The sequence below is a fragment of the Hypanus sabinus genome, chromosome 26, assembly GCF_030144855.1.
Source record: "Hypanus sabinus isolate sHypSab1 chromosome 26, sHypSab1.hap1, whole genome shotgun sequence".
Classification (NCBI taxonomy): Eukaryota; Metazoa; Chordata; class Chondrichthyes; order Myliobatiformes; family Dasyatidae; genus Hypanus; species Hypanus sabinus.
This window is the reverse complement of record NC_082731.1, coordinates 31,383,110-31,404,685: the sequence shown is the minus strand read 5'-3', so window position 1 is coordinate 31,404,685 and position 21,576 is coordinate 31,383,110. Positions and strand designations below refer to the sequence as shown.

The 21,576-nt window shown below is 53.0% G+C and overlaps 2 protein-coding genes across 2 annotated transcripts in view; both read left to right on the top strand.

Annotated features, from left to right (window-relative positions):
- Nucleotides 1-212, top strand: part of LOC132381733 (capping protein, Arp2/3 and myosin-I linker protein 3-like) — a 58,157-nt gene extending 57,945 nt beyond the window's left edge. Inside the window, exon 24 of the mRNA XM_059951305.1 lies at nt 172-212. Coding sequence (XP_059807288.1) covers nt 172-175 — 4 coding nt within the window. The 3' untranslated portion in view covers nt 176-212. The remainder of the gene's footprint in view (nt 1-171) is intronic.
- Nucleotides 175-21,576, top strand: part of LOC132381732 (capping protein, Arp2/3 and myosin-I linker protein 3-like) — a 34,291-nt gene continuing 12,889 nt past the window's right edge. The window contains exons 1-11 of the mRNA XM_059951303.1: nt 175-300; nt 1,088-1,201; nt 2,205-2,377; nt 2,854-2,941; nt 5,439-5,493; nt 7,374-7,564; nt 7,723-7,805; nt 12,006-12,330; nt 13,767-13,877; nt 13,997-14,048; nt 20,673-20,783. Coding sequence (XP_059807286.1) covers nt 175-300; nt 1,088-1,201; nt 2,205-2,377; nt 2,854-2,941; nt 5,439-5,493; nt 7,374-7,564; nt 7,723-7,805; nt 12,006-12,330; nt 13,767-13,877; nt 13,997-14,048; nt 20,673-20,783 — 1,429 coding nt within the window. The remainder of the gene's footprint in view (nt 301-1,087; nt 1,202-2,204; nt 2,378-2,853; nt 2,942-5,438; nt 5,494-7,373; nt 7,565-7,722; nt 7,806-12,005; nt 12,331-13,766; nt 13,878-13,996; nt 14,049-20,672; nt 20,784-21,576) is intronic.

The window sequence follows — 21,576 nt, the reverse complement described above, 5'->3', positions numbered from 1 at the left end:
GTTCCCGGTGTGGGTCTGACCCAGGGATACAGAGACGGGAACTGTGCACGGTGCTCCCAGTGTGGGTCTGACCCAGGGATACAGAGACGGGAACTGTGCACGGTGCTCCCGGTTTGGGTCTGACCCAGGGATACAGAGACTGGAACCATGGCATGGACTGTGTCTCCCCAGATGATGGAGCGACTGTGTGTGAAGGTGAATGCGGATCTCTGGGTGCTGAGGAACTGCCCGCTGGATTCCGTACAGCAGGATTCCCGACACGCCAGGGAGATTCTGAAGGATGCCCAGAACTCCGGAGTGGTGAGACCCTCCCAATACATTTCAGCCCTCCTGTGGTGTTCCCACCCTCCGACCAGGACGTACCCCCTTTACCACTCCTCCTTCTCCCCTCTCCATCCTCACCCCTCTCAGCCCCTCCTTCTTCTCCTCCTCACCCCTCTCTGCCCCTCCCTCACCCCTCTCTGTCCTCCCATCTCCCCACTCCATCCTCACCCCTCTCTGCCCCTCCCTCACCCCTCTCTGTCCTCCCATCTCCCCACTCCATCCTCACCCCTCTCTGCCCCTCCTTCTCCCCACTCCATCCTCACTCCTCTGCCCCTCTTTCTCCCCACTCCATCCTCACCCCTCTCAGCCCCTCCTCCTCCTCTCCCTCCTCACCCCTCTCTGCCCCTCCCTCACCCCTCTCTGTCCCTCCTTCTCCTCCTCTCCCTCCTCACCCCTCTCTGCCCCTCCTTCTCCTCCTCTCCCTCCTCACCCCTCTCTGTCCCTCCTTCTCCCCCTCCCTCCGCACCCCTCTCTGCCCCTCCTTCTTCAGCAACCCTCCTCGTCCTCCATTACCACCCTTCACAATCCCTCCCCACTCCATCCCTCTCCCTCTGTATCCCTGGACCCTCTCCATCTCTCACTCTTCATCCCTTGCTCTTCCCCTTCAGTCCCTCTTCTTCCTACCCCACTCTGCATTCCACCCCTCCCTCCCTATGCTGTGTTAATGCTAGCTGTCTACGTGGGACAGGAGGAGGAATCGCTTCTTCTCCCCTCCTCCCCAACGTCGCCCCCCCCTCAACCTCACCCCTCCCGCTCTCCACAGCTGTTCCCCAGCCTCTACGACTTGGCCCAGCGGACGTCCTGCCACCAACACTTGTCTCTGAAGCTGGAGGCAGCCTCAGCCGAGGTGACCCAGGGCCTGGAGAGTGAGCTGCAGGTGAGTACCCCCTGACCCCTGACCCCTGACACCTCCAGAACCAACACCAGACCCTTCAAAACTGGCCACCAAAATACCCCTCGCCCCTTGGAGCTTCCCTAACGTCCGGAACCCACCCTCCCTGACCCCTGAATCCTCACTGATCCCTGAGTCCTCTCTGCCCTCTGAACTGTTCTCCTCCTGGACCTTCGTCCTCCCCGAATCCCAACTTCACCCTGACCTGTGACCTTGTTCAAAGGTTCAATTTAATGTCAGGGAAATGTATACAATATACGTCCTGAAATGCTTTTTCTTCACAACCGTCCATGAAAACAGAGGAGTGCCCCCAAGGAATGAATGACAGTTCAATGTTTGAACTCCAAAGCACCCCCCCCCCAGCTCCCCACCCTCCCGCGCGTAAGTGGCAGCAAGCAACAATCCCCCCTCCCCCCAATAACAAAAAAAGACATCGGCACCCGCCACCGGGCACTCAGCATGAGCAAAGCAGCAGCAAAGTCACGGACTTGCAGTTACCCCACAGACCTCGCGTTTCACCCGGTATTCGACACACCACAGGCTCCCTCTCTCCCTGGTATCTCCAGTGAACAAACAACTCGCTGGTTTGCGATGTTGAAAGTCCTTTTTCAAGCTCGGTGCCTGAAGATCTGAAAGATCTCGGGCCTCCAGGCACGCAGCCGTAGATATTTCAACTCCCCTGACGACTCAGGGGTCTCCTGCCGTGACACCAACCCTCGATCTGCCCCGCTCCAGAGCCACGGGGTCCTAGGCTTCCGAGTCTGAGCAGGACTCTTAGGCCAAACAACGGCTAGTTATGGAACCCCGTGAGCGGGTCCCATTCCCGCAAAGAACCGTAGTCAGTGTGTAACTCCAGGTCAGGGTCTTCAAAGGGAAAAATAGAGATATTAAAGATGGAAATAGAGCTGTTTCTGAAGACGTAAGCAAAAGAGTTGCCGTTAGGCGCCATTAACCCTCCTTGTTGACCTTTGCCCTCTCCCCTCCGTAGGTGTTGCTGGACTCAATGGTGACCCTGGCCCGTGATCTCTGCCCTCTAGCAGCCCGCCGGGCAGAGACCAATCAGAAGCTGCGGGTCGTGTGGGCAGGACTTCCTGCGCCGGGCGGCTTCGTCCGAGCAGCTGTGCTGGAGCAGGGCGGGGCGGCCATTCACAGGAAGGTCAGGTGTGTCCTTGGGGTGGTGACCTCTGGCCCTGGGGTGAGGGGTCAGGAGTCATGACCTCCATTCCCAAGCTGGGTGGGGGGGGGGTTGCACAGTCGTGACCTCCATCCACGGGATGAGGGGTCATGACCAGCAGCCTTGGGGTGGGGTCACGCCTTACAACCATGGAGTGAGGGGACATGACCTCTGGTCCCAGGGCGAGGGGTTTAACAATTCCTTTCAGTCTGTCCCCTGTATCGACCTCCCCTCCATCGGTTCATCCCCGATAACATTCCCCATCTCTGTCCGTTTCCGGTAACGGCCCTCCTTCTCTCCTCCCCCCTTGGTGACGCTCCCTGATCAGTACATCCCCGGTAACATTCTCCACTCAGTCTGTAACATCCCGTACCCCAGTATTGCCCCCACTCACCTCTTTGAATCATCCCCAGTAACTCCCCAACCTCGGTGTGTGTGTTAACGTCCCTCCTCTCTCCTGCAGCGAGCTGACCCTGCTCCTGGTCACCTCTCTGACCAACGCTCTGCTGGACGAGATCCTACACGAACTCTACCAATGCCACAAGACCCTGGTAGGTGTCGGTCGTGCACGGGGCGATCCCAGACACTGGGGTGGTGGTGGGGGGGAGGGCAAGTTGGTCTGTCCCTTCACCTTTTCTGAGTCCAAATCTCAGACAAGACACTGCTGAAGCCACACTCGTGTTCACCCTTGCAGGAGGGGTGGGGGAGGCTTTGGAGAGAGTCCAGAGGGATGGTGCCTGGATTAGAGGGAATGTGCTATTGATTAATTGATTGAGATTCAACGCAGAATGGGCCCTCCCTGCCCTTCGAGGTGCCCAGCAAACCCCTCGATTTAACCCTAGCCTAACCACGGGACAATTTACGATGACCCATTAACCTCATCGGTCTGTGGTGGGACGAAGGGAATAAAAGCACGCGCATTCCGTGGGAGGCCGTACAGACTCCTTGCAGGTGACCTCCAAACTACGAACTCTGATGCCCTGTGCGTCATGCTAACCACTCCGTTGCTTCAGCGCATAAAGATGGCCAAACTTAGCCTGTATTTCGCCAGAGTGGCAAAGGCTAAAATCTTGACCTGATGGAAGTTTCGGGAGGGAAATGCACGGGGCAGGTGTTTTTATCTACAAAGTGTCAGGGTCACCAGCCGTCTCAAGTGACTTCGGCAGTTCGAAGGAAACAAAAGATTTATTGCAGAAGTTAACCAGCAAGACTAGCAAGGACTCAGGCGAACTAGACAGGATCTTGGTGAACTGAAATCACTCGCATTACACAGAAGAACTCGGTCTGAGTTTCACCAGACAAAGAGGCCCCTCTTGAAATACACCCTGCAGCACGTGGGATTCAGGACCAATCAGACAGCCCGGATGTCTAGACGGAGCAACAATCTCCCAAGGACGACAACTACAGGACGTTGAAAACACCGTGCTAATTCAATTACCCATGTTGAGTAACAGTGATAAACACAAAGAGAGTTTAATAATCCCCAGGATCACAAATGAGACACCAACAACACTAAGTGAGCTCATCCAAAGACAGACGATTAGACGGAAAAAGTAAATGGTCCCAGGAACACTGCATGCCCGCGAGGTGACATTGAGAAAGTACAGTCCACGTTACGGTTATGGGTCTGGCAGCCTGCCTGGGTGGTAAGGCCGCTGTACGGATGAGTGCTGCACCAGTTGCCTCCCTCTCTCACGGTCGTGGGCAGCGGGTGCCTGGGATGCAGCCAAGCTCTCTCCGGTCCACTCTGCAACATTGTCTGTCTATTTCTTCCTCCGTCTGCCCCTTCACCTCCCACCCCACCTCCCTGCACCGTTCCCTGAAGAAAGGTCACAATCCGTACACTAACTGGAATTTCTTTTGCTTTTAAAAGATTGTGACAGGAAGGGTGTGACATAGGAAGGGTGTGATTAAGCTCGAAAGGGTGAAGAAAAGATAGACCTGGACGTTCAAGGGGAAATGGAGGACTTGACTTGACTTGGCTTGGCTTGGCTTGACTTGACTTTATTACTTACATCCTTCATATACATGTCAGGAGTAAAAAATATACGATACATCATCTAAATGTGCAATTATAGTCATTTATAATAAATATGTACAACAGGACAGTCAATATATCATAGAAATATAGTTGTGTCAGCATGAGTTTATCAGTCTGATGGGCTGGTGGAAGGAGCTGTTCCGGAGCCTGTTGGTCCTGGCTTTTATGCTGCGGTACCGTTTCCCGGATGATAACAGCTGAAAGTTTGTGGCTGGCGTGACTCAGGTCCCCAGTGATCCTTTTTCACACCCATCTTTGTAAATATCCTGAAGCATGGGAAGTTCAAATCTACAGATGGGCTGTCCGCACCACTCTCTGCAGGATCCTGCGATTGATGGAGGTACAGTTCCCAGACCAGGCAGTGATGCAGCCAGTCAGGATGCCCCCAGTTGTGCCCCTGTAGAAAGAAAGATTTAAAGTAGTGAGGACTGGTATAGATAAGGTAGCTGGTCACAGTATTTTCCCTCGGGGTACAGGAGTCTGACACTAAAGGGTCAACTTGATCTCCCAGCGGGTCAGTGTATGAATCAAGCTGCCAGAGCAAGTGATTGAGCAGATACGTGGACTAGCATTTAGATGATGATTGGACAGTTACATGGATAGGAAAGTTTGAGAGCAGGGGTTCTCAACCTGGGGTCCACGTAACAGTAGGAGTCCATGTCATAAAAATAGTTGGGAACTACTGCCTGGGGGTTGGGGGTGGCATGGGTCAAGCACGGGAAGATGGGACTGGCTCAGATGTGAATCCTGGTAGGCATGGAGCAAATGGGCTGAAGGGCCAGTTTCTGTTCTGAAAAATCTCCGTCAGTGCAAGAACGCCTTCCCCAGAAGGAGGACTGTGGTTTGAGAGATCTCACCCTCCTGAAGATTGGGAGGGGTACAGACACAATGACTGGAATGAATGATTGGAGGTCTGAGCTTGGAGACCAGACCTCAGGGCAGGGGGCATCAGGAAACTCCAAGGACAGGGAGAGTGTCTGACAACTGTCTCTGGCCCACTTACACAGGTCCAACACATCGCTCAAGTACAGACCCTGAGGGAGAAGCAATCACCAACCATTGGTGGGTGGCAGGATGCCCTTCCCGGTAGCAGAGAGCAACCAGACAATGGGACAGATGACGAGCTCGCCACCAGCATTGTAAGATCCGAACTCTCCCACTGCATGGAGTTGGTCTACATCGTCCCATCACACACTCCCGGGGTCAGGCACAGACTGAATCTCCCTCCACACTGTCCCATCACACACTCCCGGGGTCAGACAAAGAGTGAATCTCCCTCCACACCGTCCCATCACACACTCCCGGGGTCAGACACAGAGTGAATCTCCCTCCACACCGTCCCATCACACACTCCCGGGGTCAGGCACAGACTGAAACTCCCTCCACACCGTCCCATCACACACTCCCGGGGTCAGGCACAGACTGAATCTCCCTCCACACTGTCCCATCACACATTCCCAGGGTCAGACACAGAGTGAAGCTCCCTCCACACCGTCCCATCACACACTCCCGGGGTCAGACACAGAGTGAATCTCCCTCCACACCGTCCCATCACACACTCCCGGGGTCAGACACAGAGTGAATCTCCCTCCACACCGTCCCATTACACACTCCCAGGGTCAGACACAGAGTGAATCTCCCTCCACACACTGTCCCATCACACACTCCCAGGGTCAGACACAGACTGAAACTCCCTCCACACCGTCCCATCACACACACCCGGGGTCAGACACAAAGTGAAACTCTCTCCACACCGTCCCATCACACACTCCCGGGGACAGACACAGAGTGAATCTCCCTCCACACCGTCCCATCACACACTCCCGGGGTCAGACACAGAGTGAAACTCCCTCCACACCGTTCCATCACACATTCCCGGGGTCAGACACAGAGTGAATCTCCCTCCACACTGTCCCATCACACACTCCCGGGGTCAGACACAGAGTGAATCTCCCTCCACACCGTCCCATCACACACTCCCGGGGTCAGACACAGAGTGAAACTCCCTCCACACCATCCCATCACACACTCCCGGGGTCAGACACAGAGTGAATCTCCCCCCACACCGTCCCATCACACACTCCCGGGGTCAGACACAGAGTGAATCTCCCCCCACACCGTCCCATCACACACTCCCGGGGTCAGACACAGAGTGAAACTCCCTCCACACCGTCCCATCACACACTCCCGGGGTCAGACACAGAGTGAATCTCCCTCCACATCGTCCCATCACACACTCCCGGGGTCAGACACAGAGTGAATCTCCCTCCACACCGTCCCATCACACAGTCCTGGGGTCAGACACAGAGTGAAACTCCCTCCACACCATCCCATCACACACTCCCAGGGTCAGACACTGAGTGAATCTCCCTCCACGCCGTCCCATCACACACTCCCGGGGTCAGACACAGAGTGAAACTCCCTCCACACCGTCCCATCACACACTCCCGGGGTCAGAAACAGAGTGAATCTCCCTCCACACCGTCCCATCACACACTCCCGGGGTCAGACACAGAGTGAAACTCCCTCCACACCATCCCATCACACACTCCCAGGGTCAGACACTGAGTGAATCTCCCTCCACGCCGTTCCATCACACACCCCCGGGGTCAGACAGAGTGAAACTCCCTCCACACTGTCCCATCACACACTCCCGGGGTCAGAAACAGAGTGAATCTCCCTCCACACCGTCCCATCACACACCCCCGGGGTCAGACAGAGTGAATCTCCCTCCACATTAGTCTGTATATCCAGTACAGACACACGCAGATCTGTCATTTCTTTCTGCAGGACACCCTGGCCGTCCGCAGACACACAACTCACAGCCGAAGAATCCGCCCGGCTTCTACCTATCTGAGTGAGTACCTCATTTCCCCTTCCGCCTCACCCTCTCATTGCCCCAACCTCTCTCCCCCTCACCCTCTCTCTCTCTGCCCCCTCAGGCGTCAGTGACCTGGAGCCCGACCCGCTGACCGAGGACGAGACTCTCTCTGCTCGGGTCTCCTCCTCCACCACCAGCAGCCTGCGCTCCCACTCGCTGGAGGGGCTGGGGGATCCTCCCGAGGGGGCAAAAGGCGATGCCAGCTCCCAGGGGAGGGCAGCAGCACATCAGCCCCTCAACAGCCCTGTCCAGGTCGGTGAGGAGTCGGGGGGGGGGGGGGGAGGGAGGGAGGGAGGGCAGAAGAGTGGGAGAGGGCAGGGAAGGATCTGGTGAGAAAGGCCGTAGGGAGGTTCGGGAAGATTTGGACGAGGGTAACATGTCTGCCTCTCTCTCTCTCTCTCTCTGTCTAGCCTGTCCCGCCCAGCGAGCGACTGGGACAGAACGGAGCGATTCCCAGACTGGACGATGGCCCACAGGATTTTGGTGGTCTGGAGTAAGTGCCCCTCCTGTCCCCTCCCCTCCCTCTTCAAGACTCTGAGTCACAGAGTCACGCAGCAGGCCATTTGGCCCAACTGGTCCCTGCCAGCTGTGTCGCCCGGAAGCCTCGTCCCAACTGCCCGATGATTGGCCTGTAAACCTGTCCTATCCCTGGACTTGTCTAGATGGCTTTTCAAAGTGCCATTCTCATCCACCACATTCTCAACAGCTCCTCCCAAACACACACCACTCTCTGGGGGAATAAATTGCCGAAGATCCCTCTTAAACCTCTCGTCCCTGATCTTCAACCTTACTAACCCCTCCCTGGGTAAAAAGACTGTGCACTTTCACCCTTGTCTGTGTCCCTCATGACCTTATCTACCTCTATCAGATCACCTTTTGACTTCTGACATTCCAGGTACTGGTGTCCTTGTCCACACAGTCTGGTAATTTGTGCTCCTCAGTCCACGGAACACCCTGGTAAATCTCCTCTGTGCTCTTTCTAGTTTAGTAACTCAAGACCATTCAGCCCATCGAGTCTGTTCCATCAAGGCAGATTTATTTTCCCTCACAACCCCGTCATCCTGCCTTCTCCCCGTAACCTTTGACAGCCTGGCTGATCAAGAACCGGTCAACCTCAGCTTTCAATGCACCCAGTGTATCTGGCAATGAGATCCACGGATTCACCACCCCCTGGCTAACGAAATCCCTCCTCATGCTATTATACTGAGGCTGTGCCCCCCCCACCCCCACCACTACTGGAAACATCCTCTGCACATCCACTCTATTCAGGGCCTTTCAAAGTTCGGGAAGTTGTAATGAGAATCTTCCTGTGTGGTCTCACTGAGATGTTGTCCAACTGCAATGTAACGTCCCGACTCCTGTACTCAGTCCCTCACTGGGGGCCAGCATAGCAAATGGGTTCTTCACCTTCCAGACCAGCCTGCACACAGAGATTTATCCTCTACTGTGCCTATTGCCTTGTTTATTAAGTATTGTGCTGCCCTGCATCATTTTGTGCATTTTATGTAGTCCTCTGCAGGTCTGTAGTCTAGAGCAGTTTTTATGTTGTTTTACATAGTCAAGTGTAGCCTTGAGTTGTCTCACATAGTCTGGTGTAATTTTGTGCTGTCCCACATAGTCTGGTGTAATTTTGTGCTGTCTCACATAGTCTAGTGCAATTTTGTGCTGTCTCACATAGTTTGGTGTAATTTTGTGCTGTCTCACATAGTTTGGTGTAATTTTTTGTTGTCTCACAGTCTGTGTAATTTTGTGCTGTCTCACATAGTCAGTGTAATTTTGTGCTGTCTCACATAGTCTAGTGTAGTTTTGTGCTGTCTCACATAGTCAAGTGTAGCCATGAGTTGTCTCACATAGTCTGGTGTAATTTTGTGCTGTCTCACATAGTCTAGTGTAGTTTTGTGCTGTCTCACATAGTCAAGTGTAGCCATGAGTTGTCTCACATAGTCTGGTGTAATTTTGTGCTGTCTCACATAGTCTGGTGTAATTTTGTGCTGTCTCACATAGTCTAGTGCAATTTTGTGCTGTCTCACATAGTCTAGTGCAATTTTGTGCTGTCTCACATAGTTTGGTGTAATTTTGTGCTGTCTCACATAGTCTGGTGTAATTTTGTGCTGTCTCACATAGCCAAGTGTAGCCTTGAGTTGTCTCACATAGTCTAGTGTAATTTTGTGCTGTCTCACATAGCCAAGTGTAGCCTTGAGTTGTCTCACATAGTCTAGTGTAATTTTGTGCTGTCTCACATAGTCTAGTGTAATTTTGTGCTGTCTCAGATAGTCTAGTGTAATTTTGTGCTGTCTCACATAGTCAAGTGTAGTTTTGTGCTGTTTCACATAGTCTAGTGTAGCCTTGAGTTGTCTCACATACTCTAGTGTAATTTTGGGCTGTCTCACATAGTCTGGTGTAATTTTGTGCTGTCTCACATAGTCTAGTGTAGCCTTGAGTTGTCTCACATACTCTAGTGTAATTTTGGGCTGTCTCACATAGTCTGGTGTAATTTTGTGCTGTCTCACATAGTCTAGTGTAATTTTGTGCTGTCTCACATAGTCTGGTGTAATTTTGTGTTGTCTCACATAGTCTAGTGTAGTTTTGTGCTGTCTCACATAGTCTAGTGTAGTTTTGTGCTGTCTCACATAGTCTAGTGTAATTTTGTGCTGTCTCACATAGTCTAGTGTAGTTTTGTGTTGTCTCACGTAGTCAAGTGTAGTTTTGGGCTGTCTCACATAGTCTAGTGTAATTTTGTGCTGTCTCACATAGTCTAGTGTAGCCTTGTGCTGTCTCACATAGTCTAGTGTAATTTTGTGTTGTCTCACATAGTCAGTGTAATTTTGTGCTGTCTCACATAGTCTAGTGTAGCCTTGTGCTGTCTCACATAGTCTAGTGTAATTTTGTGCTGTCTCACATAGTCTAGTGTAATTTTGTGCTGTCTCACATAGTCTAGTGTAATTTTGTGCTGTCTCACATAGTCTAGTGTAGTTTTGTGTTGTCTCACGTAGTCTAGTGTAGTTTTGTGTTGTCTCACGTAGTCAAGTGTAGTTTTGGGCTGTCTCACATAGTCTGGTGTAATTTTGTGTTGTCTCACATAGTCTAGTGTAGCCTTGTGCTGTCTCACATAGTCTGGTGTAATTTTGTGCTGTCTCACATAGTCTAGTGTAGTTTTGTGTTGTCTCACGTAGTCTAGTGTAGTTTTGTGTTGTCTCACGTAGTCAAGTGTAGTTTTGGGCTGTCTCACATAGTCTAGTGTAATTTTTTGTTGTCTCACAGTCAGTGTAATTTTGTGCTGTCTCACATAGTCAGTGTAATTTTGTGCTGTCTCACATAGTCTGGTGTAATTTTGTGCTGTCTCACATAGTCTGGTGTAATTTTGTGTTGTGTCACATAGTCAAGTGTAGCCTTGTGCTGTCTCACTAGTCTAGTGTAGTTTTGTGTTGTCTCATGTGGCACCAGGGTCCTGGAGGAACGTTGTTTTGTTTTTACTGTGTACTGTACCAGCAGTTAATGGTCGAAATGACAATAAAGAGTGACTTGACTTGAACCTTGCAAAAATCCATCAGACAACATCCAACCGCTCCACCGCCTTCTACTCTCGGAGAGTCCCAAGAATCCTGTCAGACACGTTGACTGTGCCGGGTCAGAAACTGCACCTTGGAGTGCAGGTACATCCTATCCCTCCTCCTCCCTGATGGTGGTAACAAGAAGTGGGCCTGTCCTAGATGGTGAAGGTCTTTACTGATGGATGTTGCCCCTTGAGGCTCCACCTCTCGAGGACGCCCTCGGTGGTAGGGAGGGTTGTGCCCCCCCGACGGAGCTGGCTGAGTCTGCAGCCCCTTGTGATCCTGAGCATGGGAGCCTCTGCGGCAGACGGTCAGAACGCTCCCCACCACCACACAGCTGCGGAAGTCTGCGACAGTGTTTGGTCACGTTCCAAATCTCCTCAGATTCCTGAGAATCTCATTCAGTGGCGTTCCGGAAACCTCCACCCCCAAGAGGAACGTGTGGGATGTGTCGCGTCACTGGAGGGAGCCCGGAGCAGGCGCACGAGGGTGATTGTGGGAATGAGGAGCGTTTGGCAGCTTTGGGCCTGTATGCAGTGGAATTCACTGACAGGCCACGGCCCTCCTGTACGGCCGTGGTGAGGCCGCGCACAGGTTGGATGAGCAATGTCTTTTATTCCGTCCGGGTAGCCTGCAACTTGATGGCATGAACGTCAATTTCTCAGACCTGGTAATTGCCCTCACCCCCTTCACCGTTCCCATTTCCTCTTTTACCTCCCCAACACCTCCCTCTGGTGATCTTGCCCCCTCCCTTTCTCCCATGGCCTTCTGTCCTCTCCTGTCAGCTTCTCCAGCCCTTTATCTCTCTCACCAATCGACTTCCCAGCTCTTTAATTCGCCCTCCCTCCTCCTGCTTTCCCCCATCACCCACCACCTTGTACTTCGTCCTCCCCTTCCCCACCTGCCTACTCTGACTCCTCATCTGGGCCTGAAGCGTTGGCCTGCGGAGATCCTCCAGCACTTTGTGTCTGTTACTTACCTGGTTACGAAAGTGTTTTATTTCCTGTGCCCCTGTCTGATTCTCAGCCACAGATCAGTTTCAGGAGAGGACTGCAGTGGTCACTACGTGCGTGGGACGGGTCACGTGCCACGGGGTCTTCGAGCCTTGATCTGACCTTCTGCTCTCCTCCCCTTGCCCACAGGGCCCAGACCTCCACAGCCCCCACCGCCACCATCCCCAGGAAGAGGAAGGGCCGGCGGAGGGGGCTTTTCCGCTTCATGAGGACCCGCAGAGGCCGAGAGGAGGAGGAGGAGGAGGAGGATGAGGCCAAGGAGCGGCCCAGCTCCCGAGGGAGCGAGGAGAGGGGCACCAGGCCGGCGGAGGAGCTGAAGGAGGAGGCGGAGGAGGGCGAAGGGAAGGAGGCAGGCCCCACCCCAGAGGCCCTCATTCAGGGCCGCCCCATCCAGGGGATCCTGCTCCCCGGCCTGGCAGGAGGGAGGGGTATTTGCAGGGATCTCCTCGACCAGGTGAGGCCACAGGCAACTCTGGCCCCTCCCTACCTCCCCTCACACTCCTTTCTCCCTCCTTCCCCCACACAGAGACCCTTCATCTGGAACGGGAGACAGAGCAGGGGAGGGGGTTGGAGGGAACAGGAAGGATAGGGAGGGAGGAGAGGAGGGTAGGGAGGAAGGGGAAAGGAACAGTGAGAGGAGGGGAGGGATAGAAGAGGGAGGATGGGGGTAGAGGAGTGCAGAATTGGAGGGAGGGAGGGCAATAGAGGGGTGCAAGGTGAGGGAGGGGAACAGGGGAGGAGGGTAATGGAGGGGAGGGAGGGGAACAGAAGGTTGGTGAGGGGAGGAGAATGGAGGGTGAGGGGAGGAAAACCGAGGGTTGGACTGGGAGGGAGGGGAACAGGGTAATGGAGGAATGGAAGGAGTGGGAAAGGTGGGGCGAGGGGAGGGGAGGGGGAAGGGTGGAGGGGCTGTGTTGGGGTGAGGTAGACATGGATGTCGGCTGTGATACGCACAGACTGTCCACACCCTGTCCGGGTCTGACCCAGATTGCCATCTCGCGGTCTCTTCCCCCTCACATCCTGCAAATAACTGATATCTTAACCCCATCACATCCCCCCCGATCTTTCTCTCCCCCTCTCCTCCCCTTTCCACTCATCCCACTATATTACCCCCTCCCCTGCATTTCCTTCCTCTCTTCCATGCTCTCGCCATTCTCAACCCCCACTCTGCCCCTTCTCTCTACACCCCATTATCTCTGCCCCTCCTTCCACTATTCCCTCTACACCCCCTCCACTCCCCCTCTGTCCCCTCTCCCTCCACCCTCCATCTCTCCCCATCCCACTCTGGCCCCTCCCTCTGCCCCTCCTCTCCCTCTCTCCTCCATTCCCACTGCCCTCCTCTCTCTCCCCTCCACTCCCTCTTCCCCTCACTCTCCCCTCCCCTCCACTCTCCCTCTCTCTCCCCTCCCCTCCACTTCCTCTCTCTCCCCTCCTCCCTCTCATCCCCTCACTCCCCTCTCTCTCCCCTCCCCTCCATTCCCTCTCTCTCCCCTCCCCTCTCTCTCCCATTCCCTCCTTTCTCTCTCCCCTCCTATCTCTCTCCCTCCCCTCTCTCTCTCTTCTCTCTCTCTCCCTCCCCCTTTCCCCTCTCTCTCTCCCCTCCCCCTTTCCCTCCCCTCTCTCTCCCCCTCTCCCCTCCCCTCTCTCTCCCCTCTCTCTCCCATCCCCTCCTCTCTCTCTCCCCTCCTATCTCTCTCTCCCTCCCCTCTCTCTCTCTTCTCTCTCTCTCCCCTCCCCCTTTCCCTTGCCTCTCTCCCCTCCCCTCTCCCCTTTCTCTCTCCCCTCCCCCTTTCCCTCCCCTCTCTCTCCCCTCTCCCCTCCCCTCTCTCTCCCCTCTCCCCTCCCCTCTCCCTCCCCTCTCTCCCTCCCCTCCTCTCTCTCTGCCCCCAGACCCGGCCCCCATGCCAACCCCAGAAAAGCAGCAGCTCTTCGAACGGCTCGGAGGAAGTGGGACCTCAAGGGTCGAGGCAGCTCCGGGGGACGAGGTCACGGAGAAACGAGGTGAGGATGAGGGAGGCCTCATGGACGGTGGGAGGGAGGGGAGGGGGTGAGGGCTGCATCACTCCTGAATTCCCCCATTGACCTCTGACTTGCTTTGTTCCCCACCCCACCCCCCACAGGAGCCGGGAATGGGAGGCAGAGTGCACACGCAGGACAGGAGGCTGATCACAGGTAGGTTGGGTGTCACCCCCTCCACCCCCGGGGTCCAGAGAGAATGGTGTCTCCTTACCTCCTCCCTCACTGACCCATTCCCTCTGTCCCCCCCTCACTGACCCATTCCCTCCGTCCCTCCCTCACTGACCCATTCCCTCTGTCCCTCCCCCCTCACTGACCCATTCCCTCTGTCCCTCCCTCACTGACCCATTCCCTCTGTCCCTCCCCCCTCACTGACCCATTCTCTCCGTCCCTCCCTCACTGACCCATTCCCTCTGTCCCTCCCCCCTCACTGACCCATTCCCTCTGTCCCTCCCTCACTGACCCATTCCCTCCGTCCCTCCCTCACTGACCCATTCCCTCTGTCCCTCCCCCCCTCACTGACCCATTCCCTCTGTCCCTCCCTCACTGACCCATTCCCTCTGTTCCTCCCCCCTCACTGACCCATTCCCTCTGTCCCTCCCCCCTCACTGACCCATTCCCTCTGTCCCTCCCCCACTGACCCATTCCCTCTGTCCCTCCCCCCTCACTGACCCATTCCCTCCATCCCCCCCCCCCCCCACTGACCCATTCCCTCCGTCCCTCCCCTCGCACCTTCAGTGCAATACCCTCTGTTTTGGACATTAGTGAATCCTGGTGTTTTTGTGCCCCAAGTTACTTTGGAAGTCTAGAATGCGGCTTCAGGCCATTTTTATGAAGTGCTACACGAACAAAGGAACGATGGGGAGATGGCCAAAAGCCGCTGGCAAGGTGGCCGAAAGTTCCGTTGCTTTTTTATTGGCATTTGGTAGAAAAGGTGCAATACCGCCACCTACTGATCTGGAGTGTGTGGAGGACGCCGGACACTCCTTACTCCACCCCCCCCCCCCCCCCAAGGATATAATAATGGGTTTACATTGTCCCGAAAGTAATATCTACACCTGGGATCGTCCCAAAGTCACTGCACAATAGCGTTAAACAATATTGCTACACAGCAATATTTAAGTAAATCTTCAGAAAGCCACAATACTAAAACCAGAAGAATAGTCGGAAAGTTTCTAGCAGTTGTGAAGTTAGTGCGCTTGGCTATGGTCATATCTCAGGATTTACCAGCTTGAGCTAAGAAAAAATATATATGTTATTGGTTTAAATTGTTTTAAACAATCCAACAAGTTTTACGAATTTAAATACTTGCTTATGCCTCTTGTGTATACCCCGTCAATCTATCCAAAGTAACGATATTGCTTCCCAGGGTCTGATTTCTCTCCCACTCGTCCTACATTCCAATAACACGTGAGATGCCTCCAGAAGCTGACACTGTCTACATTCACTGAAGTTTGTTTACTAAGTCTAAACGATGTGGCATTTAAGACCATAAGATACAGGAGCAGAATTAGGCCATTTGGCCCATCGAGTCTGCTCCGCTATTTCCTCTCAGCCCCAATTTCATGCCTTCTTCCCATATCCCTTCATGCACTCACTAATCAAGAATGTATCATCCTCTGCCTTAAATGTACATAAATGGGGAGAAAATCCAGGAATCTGTGATGCAGAGGGACTTGGGAGTCCTTGTGCAGAACACCCTGAAGGTTAACTTGCAGGGTGAGTTGGTGAGGAAGGCAAATTCAATGTTAGCATTGATTTCAAGAGATCTAGAATACAAGAGCAGGGAGGTGATGCTGAGGGTTTATAAGGCCCTGGTGAGGCCTCACCTTGAGTATCGTGAGCAGATTGGGCCCCTCATCTTAGAAAAGATGTGCTGGCATTGGAGAGGGTCCAGAGGAGGTTCACAAGGATGATTCCAGGAATGAAAGGGTTATCATACGAGGATCGTTTGATGGCTCCGGGTCTGTACTCACTGGAATTCAGAAGGATGAGGGGGGATCTCATTGAAACCTTTCGAATGTTGAAAGGCCCCAGACAGAGTAGCAATGGAAAGGATGTTTCCCATGGTGGGAGAGTCTAGGACAAGAGGGCACAGGCTCAGGACAGAGATGCAGAGAAAATTTCTTTAGCCAAAGGGTGGTGAATTTGTGGAATTTGTTGCCCCAGGCAGCTGTGGAGACTGTCTAGTTCTTCAGAACTACCTGCCCCTCCTCCTATCTTAACATAATTTTGCAACAAAGCCATCAATTCCATCATGCAAATCATTGACATATAATGTAAAAAGTATCAGTCCCAGCACAGACCCTGTGGAACATCACTCATCACCGGCAGCCGGTCAGAAAAGGCTCCCTTTATTCCCACTCTTTGCCTCCTGCTTTATCCATGCTAGAATCTTTACCATGGGCTTGTAGCTTGTCAAAGACCTTCTGAAAATCCAAATACACAACATCAACTGATTCTCTTTTATCTATTCTGCTTGTTATTTCTTCAAAGAATTCCATCAGATTTGCCCTTGAGGAAACCATGCTGACTGTGGGCTGTTTTATCATTTGCCTCCAAGGACTCTGAGGCCTCGCCCTCAATAATCAACTCCAACATCTTCCCAACCACTGAGGTCAGACTAACTGGCCAGTAATTTCCTTTCTTCTGTCTCTTTCCCTTCTTGAAGAGTGGAGTGACATTTGCAATTTTCCATACTTCCAGAACCATTTCAGAATCTAGTGATTCCTGAAAGATCATTACTAATGCCTCCACTATTTCTTCAGCCACCTCTTTCAGAACCCTGGAGTGTACACCATCAGTTCCAGGTGACTTATCTACCTTCAGATCTTTCATTTTCCCAAGAACCTTCTCTCTAGTTATGGTAACTTCACACACTTTGTGACCCCAGGAACGTGGAACTTCAACCACACTGCTGGTGTCTTCCACAGTGAAGACTGATGCAAAATACTTATTCAGCTCATTTGCTATTTCATCGTCCCCCATTACTACCTCTCCAGTATTGGTTTCCGTGGCCCGATATCCACTTTCGTCCGTCTTTTACACTTTATGTATCTGAAAAAACCTTTGGTATCCTCTTTAATATTATTGGCCAGTTTACTTTTGTATTCCATCTTTACCTTCTTAATGACGTTTTAGTTGCCTTCAGTTGGTTTTTAAAAGCTTCCCAATCCTCTAACTTTCCAGTAATCGTTGTCCTCTCATTATATGCCCTCTCTTGGGCTTTTATGTTGGCTTTGACTTCTCGTTAGTCATGGCTGTATCATCTTTTCTTCCTCTTTGGGATGTATGTATCCTGTGCCTTCCGAATTGCTTCCAGAAATTCCCACCTAATTCCTGCGGCGGGGTGTAGTTACACCTAATTCCTGCGGCCGGGTGTAGCTACATCTAATTCCTGCGGTGGGGTGTGGTTACACCTAATTCCTGTGGTGGGGTGTAGCTACACCTAATTCCTGTGGTGGGGTGTAGCTACACCTAATTCCTGTGGTGGGGTGTACCTACACCTAATTCCTGCGGCCGGGTGTAGCTACATCTAATTCCTGTGGTGGGGTGTAGCTACACCTAATTCCTGCGGCGGGGTGTAGTTACACCTAATTCCTGCGGCCGGGTGTAGCTACATCTAATTCCTGTGGTGGGGTGTAGCTACACCTAATTCCTGTGGTGGGGTGTACCTACACCTAATTCCTGCGGCCGGGGTGTAGCTACATCTAATTCCTGTGGTGGGGTGTAGCTACACCTAATTCCTGCGGCGGGGTGTAGTTACACCTAATTCCTGCGGCGGGGTGTAGTTACACCTAATTCCTGCGGCGGGGTGTAGCTACACCTAATTCCTGCGGCGGGGTGTGGTTACACCTAATTCCTGCGGCGGGGTGTGGTTACACCTAATTCCTGCGGCGGGGTGTGGTTACACCCAATTCCTGCGGCGGGGTGTGGTTACACCTAATTCCTGTGGCGGGGTGTGGTTACACCTAATTCCTGTGGTGGGGTGTGGTTACACCTAATTCCCGCGGTGGGGTGTGGTTACACCTAATTCCCGCGGCGGGGTGTGGTTACACCTAATTCCCGCGGCGGGGTGTGGTTACACCTAATTCCCGCGGCGGGGTGTGGTTACACCTAATTCCCGCGGCGGGGTGTGGTTACACCTAATTCCCGCGGTGGGGTGTGGTTACACCTAATTCCCGCGGCGGGGTGCGGCTACACCTAATTCCTGCGGCGGGGTGCAGCTACACCTAATTCCCGCGGCGGGGTGCAGCTACACCTAATTCCTGCGGCGGGGTCCTCTTACAGAGGTCGTCCATCGTGCCCAACGATGAGACCCTTGCGAGAGTTTTCACAATGGGGAAGTCATTGCACTGGGATGATCCCACTCTCTCAAGCTCAGAGCTCCAGGTCCAGTAATATAAACTGGTTCTGTGCCTTGTCATGCCCTTCGCTCTCCACGGAGAAACGCCCTCCCAGCCACTGGATCTCATCTGCCCAATTGCCCGGAGCTGTGTCAGGCAGGTCCCTGTCTCCCCGGAGTACGAGGCTCATCGGCTGCCCTCACCTGGTTCAGCCGGCCGGTTGAAGTGGCGTACCGGGGTGGGGCCGCTGTCGCGTGCTGAACAGTAACTGGAGCCACAGGTGGGACCAAAGCCCCTTCACCAGAGCTGCTACCCCTCCCTGGACACCCCACACACTCTGGTCCTCTTACCAGATTCCATTGTCTATATTAACCAATGAAATAATTCCATTCCCTATATTAACCAATGAGATAATCCCTTTTGCATTCCATGTCCTATATTAACCAATGAGATCATCCCTTTTGAATTCCATTTCCTATATTAACCAATGAGATAATTCCATTCAAACTCCATTCCCTATATTATCCAATGAGATAATCCCTTTTGCATTCCATGTCCTATATTAACCAATGAGATCATCCCTTTTGAATTCCATTTCCTATATTAACCAATGAGATAATTCCATTCAAACTCCATTCCCTATATTATCCAATGAGATAATGCCATTAAAGTAATGATACCTGCCACTGAACTCAAAAGTTTCCAGAGAGATACAAAGGCGAATGCAACCACTAAAACCCCACATTGAACAAACAGATCTACACAACACGGCCATGTTATGAGGGAGCTCCTGTATCTAATTCAGTGGCCACTGAGTGACTGTTCGTGGTCTTCTGCTGCTGTAGCCCGTCCACCGGAAGGTTTGATGTGTTGTGCATTCAGAGATGCTCTTCTGCACACCCCGTGTTTATTTGAGTTACTGTTGCCTTCCAGTCAGCTTGAACCAGTCTGGCCATTCTCCTCCAACCTCCCTCCCTAACAAGTCATTTTCATCCGCAGAACTGGACGTTTTTGATCTCCACTCCATTCTCTGTAAGCTCCAGAGCAGGGGCTCCCAACCTTTCTACCACTAACTGGGGGGTCCGTGGACCCCGGATTGGAAACCACTGCTCTGGAGACCCCAGGAGATCAGAGTATCGGGGTGATACTCAAACCACCCCATCTGGCACCAACAATCATTCCACGGTGAAAGTCACTTTGATCACATTTCTTCCCCGTTCTGATATTTGATCTGAACAACAACCTCTGGATTTTGTCCACATGCTTTTGTGCACTGAGTTGCTGCCACGTGATTGGCTGATTAGGTATTTGCATTGACGAGCAGGTGTACAGGTGTGTATATAGGTATTATATAAAACACAAGCATAAGAAACCTCAACTACAAGGAAAGCAGTAATTATATAGTCCAATCCAATATCATTTCCACCCTGGGGATGAAATGCTCTATCTGTGCCTCTGATAATCCTACAAACCTCTCTCAGGTCTCCCCTCAGCTTCTGTCACTCCAGATAAAAGTCAGTACAACCGCTCCTGGTGCTCAACAATTGGTCATTGGATAACTGGTTTATAAACGTCAAGCATACTGAAGTACAGTGTGTGGTTCAGTTTGGCATCCTGTCCGTTCGGATCAATAACTTATTGCAGTACCTCGAGGTAGAACAAGGCAGAACCATAGCAGAATGCAGAGTAAAGTGTAACAGTTCCGAACCAGAGTCAGGTTTAATATCATCGGCGTGTCATGAAATTTGTTAACTTTGCGGCAGCAGTACAGTGCAACACATGATAATAGCGAAAGAAAATTGTGAATTTCTGTAATTCAAAATAGTTCATTCTTTTTAAAGTAGTGAGGTAGTGTTCATGGATTCACTGTTCATTCAGAAATTGGACGGCAGAGGGGAAGAAGCTGTTCCTGAATCATTGAATGTGTGTCTTCAGGCTCCTGTACCTCCTTCCTGATGGTGACAATAACAAGAAGACACGACCTGGGTGATGGGGGTCCTTAACTATGGACGCTGCCTTTTTGAGGCACCGCTCCTCGAAGATGTCCTGGACACTACGAAGGCCGGTGCCCATGATGGAGCTGGCTGAGTTTGCAACTCTCCGCAGCTTGCTAAACCCCCCCCCCCCCACCACCAACACTGTACCCCGTTCCAGACAGTGATGCAGCCAGTCGGAATGCTCCCCACGGTACGTCTGTAGAAGTTTGTGAGAGCTTTTGGTGTGTCCGCAACTCTGCAGATTCTTGTGGTCACGAAGAGGGCAGTTGCCAGATCAGATGCCTTCAACGTTGCATCGAAACGAACTGGTGGGAGCTGATGGGAACATTCTTTACACTCCCAGGAGAGTAGAGGGGCTGGTTTGGGGAGAGAGGGGACTGACCCGCTCTGGTCCACTCACCGTTCAACTTTCTCCCCCACCCCCCACCACTATCCAGGAATTGGACGTGAAACCAGGTATCAGCTCCCAGATCCCCCCCCGCCACCACCACAGGAGGCAAAGCCCAACCGGGTCGTTCGGAAGGACAGGCACAGGCAGCCAGGCAGAGGTGAGGCCGGTCTGCCCTCTCTCCACCCTCCTCTACCTTTCTCCCACTCTCCCTCCTCTATTCCCCCTCACTCGCACTCTGCCACATCTCTCTCTCCCTCCTCCCCTACCTTTCTCCCACCCGCTCTCCTCCCTCCCCTCCCCTCCCCACCTCTCCCTCCTCTATTCCCCCTCACTCGCACTCTGCCACATCTCTCTCTCCCTCCTCCCCTACCTTTCTCCCACCCGCTCTCCTCCCTCCCCTCCCCACCTCTCCCTCCTCTATTCCCCCTCACTCGCACTCTGCCACATCTCTCTCTTCCTCCTCCCCTCCCCTCCCCACCTCTCCCTCCTCTATTCCCTCACTCGCACTCTGCCACATCTCTCTCTCCCTCCTCTATTCCCCTTCACTCGCACTCTGCCACATCTCTCTCTCCCTCCTCCCCTCCCTCCTCTATTCCCCTCACTCGCACTCTGCCACATCTCTCTCTCCCTCCTCCCCTCCCCTCCCCTCCCCACCTCTATTCCCCCTCACTCGCACTCTGCCACATCTCTCTCTCCCTCCTCCCCTCCCCTCCCCTCCCCACCTCTATTCCCCCTCACTCGCACTCTGCCACATCTCTCTCTCCCTCCTCCCCTCCCCTCCCCACCTCTATTCCCCCTCACTCGTACTCTGCCACATCTCTCTCTCCCTCCTCTACACCTTTCTCTCCCCCTCTATACCCCCCCTCCCCCCTCACTGCCCCTTACTCCCCTCTCTTCACTCCTCTCCCCCTATCTCCCTCTCCCATCACTCTCTCAAACCACTTTTCCTC